The sequence below is a fragment of the Rhynchophorus ferrugineus genome, unplaced genomic scaffold (genome assembly GCF_030347505.1).
Source record: "Rhynchophorus ferrugineus isolate W39M unplaced genomic scaffold, kcgeb_rfMv2 rfM4, whole genome shotgun sequence".
Lineage (NCBI taxonomy): Eukaryota > Metazoa > Arthropoda > Insecta > Coleoptera > Curculionidae > Rhynchophorus > Rhynchophorus ferrugineus.
Window position 1 is genome coordinate 50,625,991 of NW_027472583.1, and position 15,389 is coordinate 50,641,379.

General features: G+C 34.9%; 1 protein-coding gene and 1 long non-coding RNA gene across 5 annotated transcripts in view; one reads left to right on the forward strand and one right to left on the reverse strand.

The window, feature by feature from the left end:
- Hasp (Hig-anchoring scaffold protein) overlaps positions 1 to 15,389 on the forward strand; it is a 33,332-nt gene that overhangs the window by 8,760 nt on the left and 9,183 nt on the right. For 3 of the 4 annotated variants that reach the window (XM_076404254.1, XM_076404252.1, XM_076404253.1), the window contains 7 exons: positions 5,153 to 5,329; positions 5,413 to 5,595; positions 6,434 to 7,190; positions 9,278 to 9,745; positions 12,556 to 13,383; positions 14,621 to 14,793; positions 14,849 to 15,031. In XM_076404254.1, coding sequence (XP_076260369.1) covers positions 5,153 to 5,329; positions 5,413 to 5,595; positions 6,434 to 7,190; positions 9,278 to 9,745; positions 12,556 to 13,383; positions 14,621 to 14,793; positions 14,849 to 15,031 — 2,769 coding nt within the window. Of the gene's footprint in view, positions 1 to 2,373; positions 2,437 to 5,152; positions 5,330 to 5,412; positions 5,596 to 6,433; positions 7,191 to 9,277; positions 9,746 to 12,555; positions 13,384 to 14,620; positions 14,794 to 14,848; positions 15,032 to 15,389 lie in introns of those variants that run through there. The other variant, XM_076404255.1, reaches the window with a different exon arrangement.
- LOC143196520 (uncharacterized) lies at positions 4,158 to 4,545 on the reverse strand. Its single transcript, XR_013005758.1, has 2 exons — positions 4,413 to 4,545; positions 4,158 to 4,336 (listed from the first exon to the last, which is right to left on the reverse strand). It is a non-coding gene; the product is annotated as an uncharacterized LOC143196520 (long non-coding RNA).

The window sequence follows — 15,389 nt, forward strand, 5'->3', positions numbered from 1 at the left end:
TTAAAAAGAGACACAATTCTGTTTGATTAGTTTGAACACGTAAACGAATGAGCCTGTCAAAGTCGTCCGGCTGTCAGATGTATGCAAAATTCTTGAAAGCATTAGTATAGAGGTTATAACTCTAATCTATAACTAACTGTGGCTGTATAATTAACTGTAATTTTTAGATGTACTATAATGTTATAATAAATTGTATTTGATAACATTTATGTTCAATCATTTCATTTAGATTAGAATTTTGTTGTATGTCAAAGCCAAACTGAACTAAAACTCATAGTTAATGCAGCAACATTGCGACGTTTTGATGTCACAAATTTAAATGACGTATATACGCAGTAACTTTGAACAGACTATAGGTACGTCTGTTGAACTGTAGGAGAATACACGATATATTACAAAATACAAGTATATTTCTTTTTTCCCTACGCAAATTAATTCACAAAAACGTAAATAGTTTCAAAGAATATTTAAACAACAATGTTGTGTTAATTTATATTGTGGAATATGCAATACGTGTAATAGATAGGTGAAATAAGGTTTTGTTTATTTTTACTTAGTTATTACAACGATTATTAGACATACGAACATATTTTGTTTTAAAACGTTTTTCTTTTGTGTTAAAAATCTAAGTTTGATTATTTTTTACTTTTTAGTGAGTTCCTTATTAATTTTTTTGAAATCGGATCAATTTTTTTATTAAAAATTTTTTTTGTCTCTTTTTATTGTTGGATATTTACTCAATCAATTACGCAGTTTTTTATTAAGTATTACAATGGGTAAGCCAAGTAAATGTGCAGTTCGTATGAAGAAAAATAGGAATAAAGAAACAACAATTGAAAATAAGGAACGTTTCAGGTCCCGGTGTCCGCCACCTAGTCTAGGTTATTTGACAAATGTTTTAATCAAACTAGAACAACGAAAAGTTGTTGCCTCCGTCGGTAATCAAACCAGCACTCCGCATGTGAGCTGAACGATCTACCCATTACACCACAGAAGCAATTGTCTACAGTATTCTACGCCTTGTCATGTGATATGGTTAGTGCTTAAGAAGCAAACTGAATGACTCTTGGACTGAACTACTTTCGATTTTCCGTCACATCAGTTCAGCAATGACATTATACCCAAATATTTTATTATTTTAAATGAAAAAATATGCGAGAACTTTGTACATGCCTTTGAAATTTACGTTTTTCCCTCGATTTCCCCACTTCCCCCTTTGTTGTTCCCCCTCGAAAAAAGTTTCTCGGGATAGGGACAAATGCGTAGTCGGGACAACTCGTGACTGGATCATATGAAGTTAAAAAACTTAATGCTTTCTTTTACTAGATGTATAAAGCTCGTAGGAAAACATATTGAAATTACGATTTTTGAACCTTATTCCAACATTTGAGAACTGCTAGTGGTGTATTGTGCGGCAAAAAGCCTCTCAACGTTTGGAATTGTTACAGAATGACTCTACAGAATGTTTATTAGGGTCATACTCTAGAAGATGCGGTCACTTCCTCAGATGTTCAATAATTTTTAAAATTACATCTTCTGATACACTTCGTACAATCTTAATCATCAGTATGTACATTATGGATAAATATAATGTATTTCCATATGTATGTATTTCCTACATGCTAAATTAATACGAATACTGTTTTTCTTAGTATTGTTTACATGCTTCTTATTAATGTCACTTGATTTATGGGATAAATATAAACATTATATGGCTGAAGATATATTGCATCAGATAGATCATCAAAACATCGAATGCTGATTTTCAGAAGAACGAAGACATTTCAGTGAAGCATTAATTTTAATTGAGGGCATAGGCTTGACGCTTATTAACAAAACATTAATACAATATGGAATGAGAAACGTCGAATAGTCCACAATGAATTTAATGCTATATGAGTTGAGATGCTATACCCAAAACGATTCCGAGGCATCGAGAGAAACTGAAACGCAAACTTTAAATCAGCAAACGCTTATAAAGTTAGATGCTCACGGTGAAACTGGAAAAAGTTTTCAATATCATTGATTTTTGCAACGAATCGATCGCAAAATAGAATTGCATTTTCACGTTTTACGTTCCGAACGAAGGAAGGTTTTTCACATGGATAATAGGCCAGATGACTGTAATAAAGAATCACAAAAATATTAATTCATAGTAACAATATACTATAGACATATTATAAAAAATATACTTGTTTTAAAATTACAAATGGGATTACTAAGATTTTACCATAAATGAACCAATCAGAAAACGTTACGAAACATTGATCGTCTTTTGTCGTTTCCTAACCATCACCTCCACATTCCAATATTTGAAGTTTTTTGCTCGTTTCAATTGTATTTGGATTATTTCTCTTGTATTTTACAGTTAAAGAATCGTAAATTTTGTGTCAACAATGGAATGTAAAGGAAAACGAAGAATAGAACCTTATCAAGGTAAATAACCTGCACATAATCGATTCGTAGATGGTGACTGTATTACGTGACTGGGACTGAAGTAATAATTAAAAAAAATACTAGAACTTTTATAGAATCAAGGTGAGTGAATATTCCAGACACAATAATCATGAAATGAGAAAAACATAAAGTAAAAATACTATCAGTATAACAGAAAAAAAAATTAATAAGGGCAGATAATAACTCTAAATAGTGTCCCTCACAATCGCCATTTGCGAACTGTGATAATGAAATCAAATGCTCTATATTTGTTTAGACAAATTAAAATTGTATGAATTATAAACCTACTGAAAAATTTTGTGATGATAATTTGAAATTGTGTTTAACATGGCTAGCAAAATATGCATTTTACGTTGATACTAATTACAACACAAAAACAAGGCTTAAATTATATAAATTTGGTGGTAAATAAAATGCACATATTGTAATTTCGTTAAGTTTATTTTAATAATAGCTTTACAAACTTATAAAAACAAGCAACTGGAATACTTCATTAATTACTTTACAAAATCTGAACAGCAGTGAATGTTCAAGGAGTTCAGTTGGAAACAACAAGTCTGGTTAGCATTTGAATTTTTTAGGAATGTATACTGACTTCATGCACACTTGTAGAACTAAACTCATCAGACTATATTTAATATAATTTCACATAATATTTGGTAACTGAAAAAAATTATTAGAGATTCATATACATAATAAACGAAACAAATGAGGCTATTTAAACACAATTAAAGGTATTTACAATAGTAAATACGTTATAAAAGTAAAATTTTATTGATTTTAGCCACGTCAACCTCTTGAATTCTTAGTTACTGGATCTACAGCTTAACGTGGGCTCCGAACCACGGTCCTCGGTACTAAACTTACTACCTGGCGAGTAACCAATTTTAGAAAGCATCCCAGAAGACATCCGGTGTTACCCAGACTGGTTACTGGCGTGACTGGGATCATTTTCCTTCCCTTTTCCCTTTTCGCAAACATAAATTTGACGACCATGCCCCAGCTTACGCTTATACATACGCTTAGTTCTTGTTTTTTTCGATGATATTTTTCATTCATATTAAACTAAATTTAATCACATATCAGCATACTCCTTAATGCATTTACCATATCTGCAAAACAATTAGTAGTATTTCTCTTCTCATACATGTTAACCAAATGTTCATGTATATTCTGTACAATAACACACAAGCTCATAAAGCTTTCACACTCTATAATACAATTTCCTAGAATTAAAGTATATTAATTCTATATTGACCTTTAGTTCTTTCCTTTTTCATTAGCCTGTCTTGGTAATTGTCAGCAATGAATCATAAACAAACATTCATTAAGTTTTATTCAATCACTGTCGTTTTCAGAAACTCTAATCAAGTGAATAATTAAGCTGCTTATTTCCAATCTATAAAAAACTTGCTCAAGATTCTATCATTTGTCAATTTCTTCTTCAATGTCTCTGATCGAGCTCACACGAACCGAAGGTGTTATTTTCGACAATGCCTCTTTCCATAAATCCAGACAGTTCTGGTTTGAATATCCTTCTCGACTTGAATGTCTATTGCAATACCCCATATCAACTCAATTGAATTAAATATGCAGTGATAGGAAGGAAGGCATAATACTCTGTGGCCTTAACGTTCAGAAATCTGATCTACCATGCATCTTTTCTCAGGCTTATTTTTAAAAAATTAAATTACATAAAATGCAATTAAATATTTTATATATATTTACCGAGTAACAATTTCAAATAGTTCATTCTTTAACATATTCCTCGAAACTTATTTTATATACCAGTATACTATATATATGGTAGATATGGTGCATTGTTGATAACAATAACTGATGGTTCCTCCAAGTTCTTTAATAGCTGATTTTTAAACTACTGCAAAAACAAGTTATTAACAATTTTCTCTGAAATAATTGTATTAAATTTTGTTTCGATTGAAAAAACTACTTACTGTTTTTTACATTTCGTATAATTGATCTCTGATACAGCTAACAAGAAGCTGATTCAGCTGATTGTATTTTGAGATATTTTAGTGACCGTGTCCGTACTAATATTCAGTGCAGCTGCAACGCGCAAAAAATATTTTCAATAAAAACGCCGGCGATTTGCAATTTATTAAAACAAAGCGTTAAAACAACGTTTGTCGTTTTATAACCCGTTATTATAATATTTTGAAGAATTTTGCAGACGTTTCACAAACGGACAACTTTTGCAGACTCTTTCTGTTACATGTTGGAACTTTTCTAATAGCATTGTATCTCTTTTTAACTGGAATAAAATGAGAAGGACAATATTGTCTGACTGTAAAATGAATTTTTAACTTTAGACAGACACCTATTGACGCACGTGTCACTACTGTTTTGAATTGACTATATTTATCTTGTTCCCGTGTTTTATAAACATCAACATTGTTAATGACAATCAATATTTATATTAATGTTGTTATTTGATTGTTCCCTATTTTGCATTGCATCATAAAATAAAACTAACAATGTTGTGTTTAAAAAAGCGTCATAACAATCACTGTGTTTTTGAATTTGTTTTAAAATTATTTATTTCAGTTCGAATTGAATATTAATAGTTCAGACAGCACAACGTCTGTCGGATCAGCTGGTTATTTTAAAATTTGGCAGCAGGCAATGCTATATTTATTTTCTAATATTTCCCTTTACTTATATTTATTTGTTTTAGCACGTTCCTGTGGACCGCCTACTGATATTTCTCACGGTTGGCATGCCGGTGAGTGCTACACATTCGGCTGTAGGATAACGTACCACTGCGCGGAGGGGTACGAGCTGGTGGGACGCGCCGAGCGTCATTGCCAAAGCGATGGCACCTGGACGCCCAAGGAGCTACCCACCTGTGTTCGTAAGTAATATCCAGGTTGTCTTTGGCGACCTGCCCTGACAACTCTTGTCTATCTCGCCCATTAACCGGCCGGTGCTGCGTAGTGGTCACCGCCGTTCAATGTCCACCTCCGGAGAATCCCCGCCACGGCAAAGCGATTTATACGTCATGCAGTTATAACTCCGTTGTGCGCTATGAGTGCAAGTATGGTTACACTCTGGTTGGCGAGAGTACCAGAAGATGTGGAGCCGATCGGAAATGGAGTGGTTCACAACCAGTTTGTAAAGGTATATAAATACTAACCCTTTTTATTTACATTTTGTATTCATAGGGTATACCTTCTAGATTAATTTTAATAGTATATTTTGTAGGGCAAATACAAGCAATGAAATTGTTTTAAAAATGTCAAAAATGTCAAAAAATGTAATTGTAAAATGCGTTTTTAAAATAAGAAACTTGAAAAACTTACGGAAAGAAAGCTTTGGAAAACTTAATACTAATGTTAACATTACCACTCTATTAAGATATATGAATGAGAAATTAAAGTACTAAAAAAAATGTTGAAAGTGCAACTACAGTTTTATAACTGTGACATTGTAAATTTCCCGCTGTTACTATAAAGAAATCACTGCTGAAACATTTCTTTCTCACCAGACATAACTTTTTTCCGTTTTTTGTTAAAGGTTGTCTGTTGTCTAAATAATTATAGGTATAAAAAAATGAGAAAACGGCGTGCGTGACCTTTAAAATGCAACTACACAATGCAAAAAATGCAAATTACACGTAATATTATCTGTGCCATTCACAAAGCCGAATTGAATGTAATTTTCAAGATTTTATTGTTGGATCAATGACTCCTTTTTCTATTTTGAAAATTTAATTACCAATTCATCGTGCGCCCGTTTATTGGAATCAATATTAGATCTTGTATTTGTCTGTACTAATTTACTATCACTTAACTGTTGTTGCGACGCGGAATACACTGATGTGGAGGATATATTGTACTAATAAATGTCCTTTTAAAGTGAAGAAATTATCAGAGTATATGCTAGCACCTATAATAAATATAAATAATAAAGATAGATTTTAAAGTAAATAGTAACTTTTGTTGATATTATGTTTCAGAAATTAACTGTGGCCACCCTGGTCGTTTATGGAACGGCTGGCTGGAGAACATTGAGACCGGGACCGGTCTAGGCGCCTCTATCATCTTTCGATGCCATGAGGGAATGCTCTTAGAGGGTAATTCCTCCACGGTTTGTCAGATCGACGGCAAATGGCGCTACGCCCTACCCAAATGTCTGGCACCTTGCGTGGTTCCCCATATCTCCAAAGGCCGCGTCATTCTTTTGTCCCGTAACGATACTGCTCCAACTTCCATGGTGGTGACGCATGGCGAAACTCTCGCCGTGGAATGCGATTCGAAGTACGAGTTCATCTCCGCTCAGCCCCACGTCAATTGTAACAACGGGACCTGGACTCAGATGCCTCGTTGCGAACCGGCCAAGTGTCAAACGCTTCCCAAAGCTCCACGTCACGGAATGGTTTCAGCTCCAGACATGAAGCATGGAATGCGGGCCAAGTTTCGATGCAAGGACGGGTATCAGCTTCGCGGACCGGTATTCGTCGAGTGTTCGTTCGGGAATTGGACGGGCGTGGTGCCCAGATGCGAGGAGGTATTCTGTCCTTATCCCGGTCTGGTGGAAAATGGAAAAATCCTCTTGGTGGGTAATATGGGATTGTACGATTACCGACCCTACGTGAAGAAAGTTGCCAATAACAAGCAGATCATGTACGATTGCGAGAAAGGGTTCGTGCTATCTGAAGGCCCACCTGGTGCTACATGTATCGGGGGACAGTGGAGTCCCCAAGAATTACCGAAGTAATTAACACATTTCAATTATTTAGCTCATATAATTATTATAAATATAATGCTGTTACTAAAAATTACAGTCTGAACAAATACAATATTGCTCAATGAGTAATACGAGGGTCACTATTTATATTTCGGGAATAGATAAAAAAAACAGTGAAGTTGCGAATATATTTTAATTGTTTTTCAAAGTACTCGCCACGATGGTTATGGATACACTTTTGCATACGCTTGAACCAATTTTCAAAGCATTTATTCAATTCTGAATAAGGTATCTTCAGAACATGACATGATGACAAAGTACAATGTCTTCAGATCTTGTAGCGAATCTCTTATTTTCCTCTATAACAGTTGGAATATCAAGGTTTCGGTGTAAGTAATTGTTTCTATAGTATGTGGGTGCATTCACAATTATTCTCAGGATTTTATTCTGAATTTTATTGATTGTTATGTGGATATTACTTCTTGCAGAATATTCAGAAATGAATTTCATATGCCCATAGGTTTTAGTATTTGATTGTACAGCAGCTACTTGTTATGTATGGATACTTTAGATTTTCTTCCAAATAACCAATACATATTTTTTGTATTTTAAGTTTTAAGTTTATGGGAGACTTTGTCGAAAACTGTCGAAGAATGTCGAAGAAATCCAAGAATATAACAGGTCAATTGAAAAGTCCCCGGCCTGAGATATAGATGGCGTTACTAGAATTAAATCCATATGTTTTTTAGTTAGCCCTAACCCTCAAAATATGCGTGTGTAAATTTGACAGTTGTTGGATCATTAGTTTGTGAATTATAGCATTTTCAGTGAAGCAACTTTTGGTATTGTGAAAAAAATGGATAAAAAAGAATTTCGCGTGTTTCCGGGCACTGCCCCAGGAAAATCAACCATCAAGGATTGGGATGCTAAGTTTAGACGTGTTGAAATGAGCACCGAAGACGGTGAACGCAGTGGACGCCCAAAAAAATTTGTTACCGACGAAAATATTTAAAAAATCCTCAAAATGCTTTTGAATTACCGTAAATTGAAGTTGAATGAAATAGCAGACACTCTAAAGATTGAACGTGTACATCATATCATTCACGAATATTTGGGTATGAGAAAGCTCTGTGCAAAGTGGATGCCGCGCGAGCTCACTTTTGACTAAAAACAATTATGAGTTGATAATTCGAAGCAATGTTTGAAGATATTCAAGCGTAATCAACCCGAGTTTTTGCCAATTGCCACAAATATGTGACAATGGATGAAACATGGGTCCATAATTTCACTACGAAGTCCAATGGACAGTCATCCGAGTGGACTGCACACGATGAACCCGCTTCAAAGCGTGGGAAAACGCAATAGTCGGCTGCCAAGGTTATGGCGTCTGTATTTTGGGATGCGCATAGAATAATTTTCATTGAGTACCTTGAAAAAGGAAGGACTATCAACAACGACTATTAGATAGCGATATTGGACCGTTTGAAGGACGAAATCGCCGAAAAACGGCCGCATTTGAAGAAAAAGGAAGTGCTGCTTCACCAAGACAATGTATTTTTTTCAAGACATTGTATTAAAATTGTAACGATGGCAAAAATCCATGAATTGGGCTTCGAATTGCTTCCTCATCCACCGTATTCTCCAGATCTGGCCCCCAGCGACTATTTCCTGTTCTCAGATCCCAAAAGAATACTCACTGGCAAGAAATTTTCGTCGAATGAAGAGCTGATCGCCGAAATTGAGGCCTATTTTGAAGCGAAGGACAAATCGTATTACAAAAATGATATTGAAAAGTTGGAGGGTCGTTATAATCAGCGTATTACCATTGAAAGGAGTTATGTTGAATAGGAAAAACTAATTTTGCCAAAAAAATTTGTTTTACTATGATAGGCCGGGGACTTTCAATTGAACTGTTATCTGAATAGATTTTTTAATAGCGTCTGTGATTATATATCTGGACAAATGTTGAATTTTATTCTCTTAAGTTTTGATTTAATTATTAAGATTTGAGTGTTATATGTTTAGTTTTTTTAATTACTTGTTGTTTCCAAACTTTTTAATGGTAGTGTAGATTACTCAATGTCGCGTGATAATACTAAATGATTATTTTTAGGTGTTTACCGGGTCAGCATCCACGTTTTCGCTGGAACCGAAGACGACGTTCTATAGTGATGGAGAAACTGAAACGTGCCTTCATCAGAAACCACCAGCACATATACCAGAAGCGCGAGAAAAGACGCGTTCACGACTACTTTTACGAGTTATTACCTTACCGATATGATGGTCCTGATTTGCGCCAACCGATAAGACGCAAACGGGGAATTATTCCTGAAGATGTCGACCGTTCGGATGAGGAACAGGATCTAGACACCGACGTGCCATACAAGAAGGAGTGGTACATCCCGCACAGTAGAAAACCGAGAATGTCCAAAGCAGCCGAGCTGTTAAAGTATTTGATCAGGTGGTTCGAAAGTAATCGTAGCTTTCCGATAACTAGAAAGAAACGAGCTCTAAAGGGAGGTGGATCCAGTCGTGCCGTAGGCTCCATCCATAAAAGTTCTGGATCTCAATTAAGTCTCAGGTATTAAGAAATTTTATTGTGTAAATAAACATTGCTATTTGCTTGCATATATTCCAATCCAATATAAGCGGAGAACTTATAAAGTAAATTAATTGTTCTTTAAATAGGAGTGACTGAAGGTGCAACTGTTCTTGCCTTTTTAACTCTTTTCAAAAAAGTTGACTAAAATTAAGCCTGCTGCAAAATTTTGCTTTTTTCCTCTAGATATTTTTTCAAATATATTTAATATCATCGATAATGTTCGCTAATAATAGTTAATTAATAAAAAATTCTTCATTTTTTAATCAATTTTATATATAATTTAATGAATAATATATGTGCCATTATGTTTGATATACATTTTTATGCAAAAATTATTCCATTTTTACATTTTCATCTTGTTCAGACATTTTCTATGATCCAAGATACCAGGGAAGTTGATAAGACAGTCACTTTTTTAATGATAATGATACATTTTTAACAAAAAAAAACTGTTTTAATTTCCCCTTTTCCATAGTACTACATACATTTAATATAGCAGTTTTCCAATGTTTTTATTTCTTCTAAATAATAGTTTTATTTAAGGCTCTCAAAATAGGCGTTTGTTTCAGTAATGACCTTTTCATTTGACCAAAACCTCTTGATGTTTTCCTGTGCATCGTTTTGATGTAGATAGCCTTTCCTTATTCAAATATTCATATAAAATGAGATGTACCTCTTCAGTTAATATGTCTAGAGCCTCAACCACCTTACATACTTTCATTCTTCCAATATCATTTCATCAATTTTATTAATTTTTTTCTGGCGTGACGAGCTCTTTTGAGCAACCTGAACGTTCGGAGTTATGAAAGTGCTCAGTAAAAAACTTTTTAACTATAGATATTGATGATTGATGGGAACTATCCCCCATTTTTCAAAACTTTCCTTGGTCTTGGTGATGTTTTTTTTTGTGGCGAAAATAACACTACATCGAAGTTACATTTTTTAGAGCTTGGTGAGTCATATTTTTTGTAATCAAATTATTGATTGTGATTGTTTTATTGATATAAGTTCAGCTATTTTCAATATAATAAAACAAGTATTTGTTTATGTTTGAAATACATATTGTAAACAAAAAGCGAAAGGTTATTCTTATGAAACCAACCATATAAAAATAATAATATAAATACTATTGCATTTCATGCGAGAGGATGCTCAAACAATAAATTAATTGTTTCTACGTCCAGCTCTTTGCCAACTGTAAATCACTGAAATAGTACGAATTCATTCAAAATGTACTATAGTTGCCAGGTCTGGCTTCTATGGGTCTGAGGTAAGGGTCATAAATGCATGGAGCATTCTTTGTAGTGAAATTGAGTGATATTTTTCGCCATAGAAATCTGTGATGAATTCGTTTACCTTTCATTAGATATGGGCAAACCATTATAATCTGCGTTTCTGGATTTAGTCCCCTACTGTAAATTGATTGCCGCATCTTAAATATTATCGCATCGCAAGTATCGCATTTGAGAGACCGCAAGCTTACAGTTAGACTGTAATAGTCCAAGACTTGGAACCGTACAGAAGGTTTGGCAAGATAAGCGTTCGAAAGAAAGCTTTTTGTCTTGATTGTAATATTTCTTCACTTTCACATGCACCAGCTTAGTGAAGCAAATCATGTTGTAGCTTGGAACTTTCAGCTTATTACTTCAGCAGTACAGGTTAATCTATTTTCCAGTATGATTGTGCCCAAGTACTTAAATTCCCACAGTTTCTCTAAATGGATGCCGTTGATCAATATGCTATTTTTCCTTCGTAAATTCTCAAGCTATATAGCTTTGCAGTGCGAACTATATTATGAAGAATGTTGCAAACTTCAACAACGGTAATATCAAATATAGCAATATCATCAGCGAATTCTGTAGAAAGACAGTAGACAAAGATACAATCTTCAATTCTTTTTCTCTGACCTTTTGACCTTTTGTTCTTTTGACCTTTAAAAGAACGGTTCGTCAGAAAGTCATCGTCAGTCTGTAAAAAATTGGTGTTAACACAAAAAAATCCAGAAAAACTGTCCTTGGAGCCCTCCAACAGTTTACAGTTTACTACGAGAGCTATCGAAGAAATATTCCAGTGACGAGGAGAGAAATAGTTTTATTAACAGGATGATGCCTGTAAAAGTGCAATAATTTTTAGGAAAACATGTTCAGCTTCCAAACTTGCCCAAAATGAGAGTCAATAAATATAGTTGAAACCAGAACTCCACACTTTCCACATTTTCGATTTGGTTTAAACCTGCATGTTCTCGGCTAAATATTTGAAGTCTTATTTGTGTGATATATTGTATGATCATTTTTATGACTATAAATCCTTTTTTTTTAAATTCCATTTCATTGACATTTAGGGTAAACGATGTGGCTCGTTGAATGGAGGTAAAACGAAATGAAACAGTGGTGTTTACATTATGTGACCGTTATTTATTGGTTATATAAAAATGTGTGAAAAATACAAATGATAAAAAGGATGGCAGCGGTGTTACCTGGAGACGAGGCTTGGGCAGTCGATGGTGGCACGTCTAAACCAAACGAGGGTCGAGCACTGAATGAATCGCAATACCCTTCAATAACATCCCAGATAAACGTCTCGGGGTTGCCGCCAGCTATTCGTTGTCGGGTTCTAGTTGGCGCTGCTGGCACCCCGCCCGTGTTCAACATCTGGGATTATATTTCTGGGTATTTTGTAGACCGTTATTCCACGATGTAAAATTCGACATACCTCAAGGTCGCTACAAACAATTTAATATTTATTGAAATATTTTTTTAAAAATTAATTTTATTGTTTTTAATGTCTAGACGAGGCAACAAAGGAAGAAACAACCTAGAAGAAGACATACCCAATCCCGACAGTCCTACAATGACAACTAAGAAACCGAAGCAGCACAACAAAACCCGAAGCGGTCCCTGCGAACCGTTACAAGATGAACCCTTCGTCAACGTGGAGGTGGTGAAACAAGGCCGCGATCCCAACGCTACTTTTGGCGTGGGTACTGTCGTGAGACTCGCCTGTGGCAAAGGATACATCCTAAACATGGCGGAGAATAGAACGGCCAAATGCGTGCGAGGAAAATGGAAACCATCGAAACCAGAGTGTCGGCTGGTTCCTTGTTACATCCCGGAGGTACCATTTGGTATCTATCGTCTACAAAAGGGGGATAATACTACTGGGATTGATGGGGAGACTTTATTGAACTCGACTAGTGAAGTCGGCAACGGACAGGTGGTGGATTTTAGTTGCGAAGAAGGCTACAACGTCGAGGGTTCGTCGAATATGCGGTGCTGGCATGGTGAATGGGCCGTGACAACTTTTCCGGAATGCAGTCCGGCTCCGTGCCTTCTTCCCCGAATTCCCGGAGGCCAGTATATTGCAGGATATCGAGCAGGACTGACTATAGCCAATGGATCATCGGTTACCATTCAGTGCGATGATGATCAAAGTCCTTCCGACGTCCAGACTGTGGAGTGTTTGTTAGGCGAGCTGCATCCCAGATATCCTTCGTGCACTCCCGAAGGTCATCTACCGGAAACTCATTATCTTGGCGGGAAGGATATCGTCAAAGGAGGAGACATCACTGTTATAGAGTATGGTAGCTCTAATGGGAAAGGTTGCGGACCTCCAGCTAAGTAAGTTTTTTTTTATATATTCACAGTCCCTCATCAATATTTGATTATTGCAACTTGTTTAATTATAATGATTTTATATTTGATAAGCTAGAAAGCTAGAAATGGAACACTACATTAGGTACTTGTATCCAAAGAAAACACACTATTTACGTGCTTATGTTTTCCATTTCCATCTTCATCTTTTTAACAATACATTACTATAAAGCTATAAGAAATTCAATTGGTATGTTGTCAATATAAATAATATGATTTTACGGTTAAAATAGTTTATATAAGTAGTTGCTGGTCAGAAACTTAGTTTAGTTCGTTCTAGTTTTGTTATTTTGATGTCAGTGTCTTCAGAAAATTTTCTTGAAAAAGTTTAGTTGGTACAAGCTTTTCTTAAAAGACGCAAGCAACATTTCTAAATTATAATTTTATTTAAACTGAATATTGAAACTGTGATCTTGAGAGACTGAATCTAAACGGAGCTGAATTGAACAATAAAAATAACTCATATGTCGGTACAAGTAATGATCAGAAGGAGTAAAATTTGGATAATACGGCGGGCGGGGTAGCACGTCCATTTAATGTTTTCACCACCTGTGCAACATGTGGTCGAGCTTGGTCATGCGGAAGGATAACACTGCTGTGTCTTTGCTAGTATTCGCGTTGTTTTTCGTACAGTACTGGCTCAAACGCATGGATTGTAGTCGATAGCCATCCCCACTGACGGTTTCATCGAGCATCAAATCCTCGTCATCATTTTTTTTAATGTTCAGAACAATTTTTGTTTTCGATGTCAAAATCACCCCTTTTAAAACGTCGAAACTGGTATACACATATTGAAATCGATGGATAATGGTTGCCATAAGCTTCATACGGCATTCGACGACCTTCGGTCGCCTTTTTCTTCAAATTGAATTAAAAACTAAAGCTTCTCGCAAATATATTTACTCCACACACACATTTTCAACACACTGAAAAAATGTTTTGATCACACTTCGACCAAATGACACATATTGAAAAGTAAAGTCTGTTAATGAGGCTTCAAATGAAGTTAATCAGCAAATGTACCCGATGCGATTTAATACACAGTAACACCATCTGTTGAATATCCCTTAAAATTAATTTATCAGTCCATAAAACTAATAAAAGAAATTTTAATTAACACCTTTTGTAACTAGTTTACTAATTTAATTAGTTTTTCGCGTTATTTCACTAAAATTTAAAGTTCACCTTTTTATTTTATCAAAAGGGTTCGTGGATCTTTGGTATATCGCAACGGAGAGCAACTAATTGATGACGAAAATAATTTTCCTGATGGTAGCGAAGTGACCTTTAATTGTATCGAGAGCATCATGGGTGAGAAAACCACTTGGAAGATTGTCTGTGAGGATGGTAGTTGGATAGGGCGTTCTCTCAATTGCGGTATGATTCTTTGGTGCATCTAGAGTTACTTTTAAACATTTATTGATGTTTGTAGACGTGGATGAGCTGATGCATCATCAAACCATCTTGAACAACAGCACATGCGTCTTCCGAAACCAAGAACCGAATGTTATCTCGTTCTACAACGACCAACAAATCAAGGAAGACGTTATCGAGTTTCCTGCTGGTGCTGTCTTAGTTTCTCGATGTATTGATATCGGAAAATATGCCATGGTCGGTGAGTATTTTAGTACTTTCTCTTTTTGTCAGAAAATTTACTATATATTGTTAATTTGACAACGTTGTATATACAATTAACTGTATAATTTATGTTATAAGGAATTTTATCCAGTTAAATTTATATGACAAAACTGTTGAATATTTACTACTTTAATGTAGACTAAACCTACACTATTTCTATTCATCCTATAAATTAGTTATATTACTAATAATATGTTATTTATTTAATGATTTTACCATACATATGATTGGCAAAGGAAATAAAGTGTATTATTAACGAAGTAATGATGGTTTTGTTAGTTTTGCATTAGAGTACTTTCAGAATAGATTTGAATGGTTGGAAATAATAGCTTTGC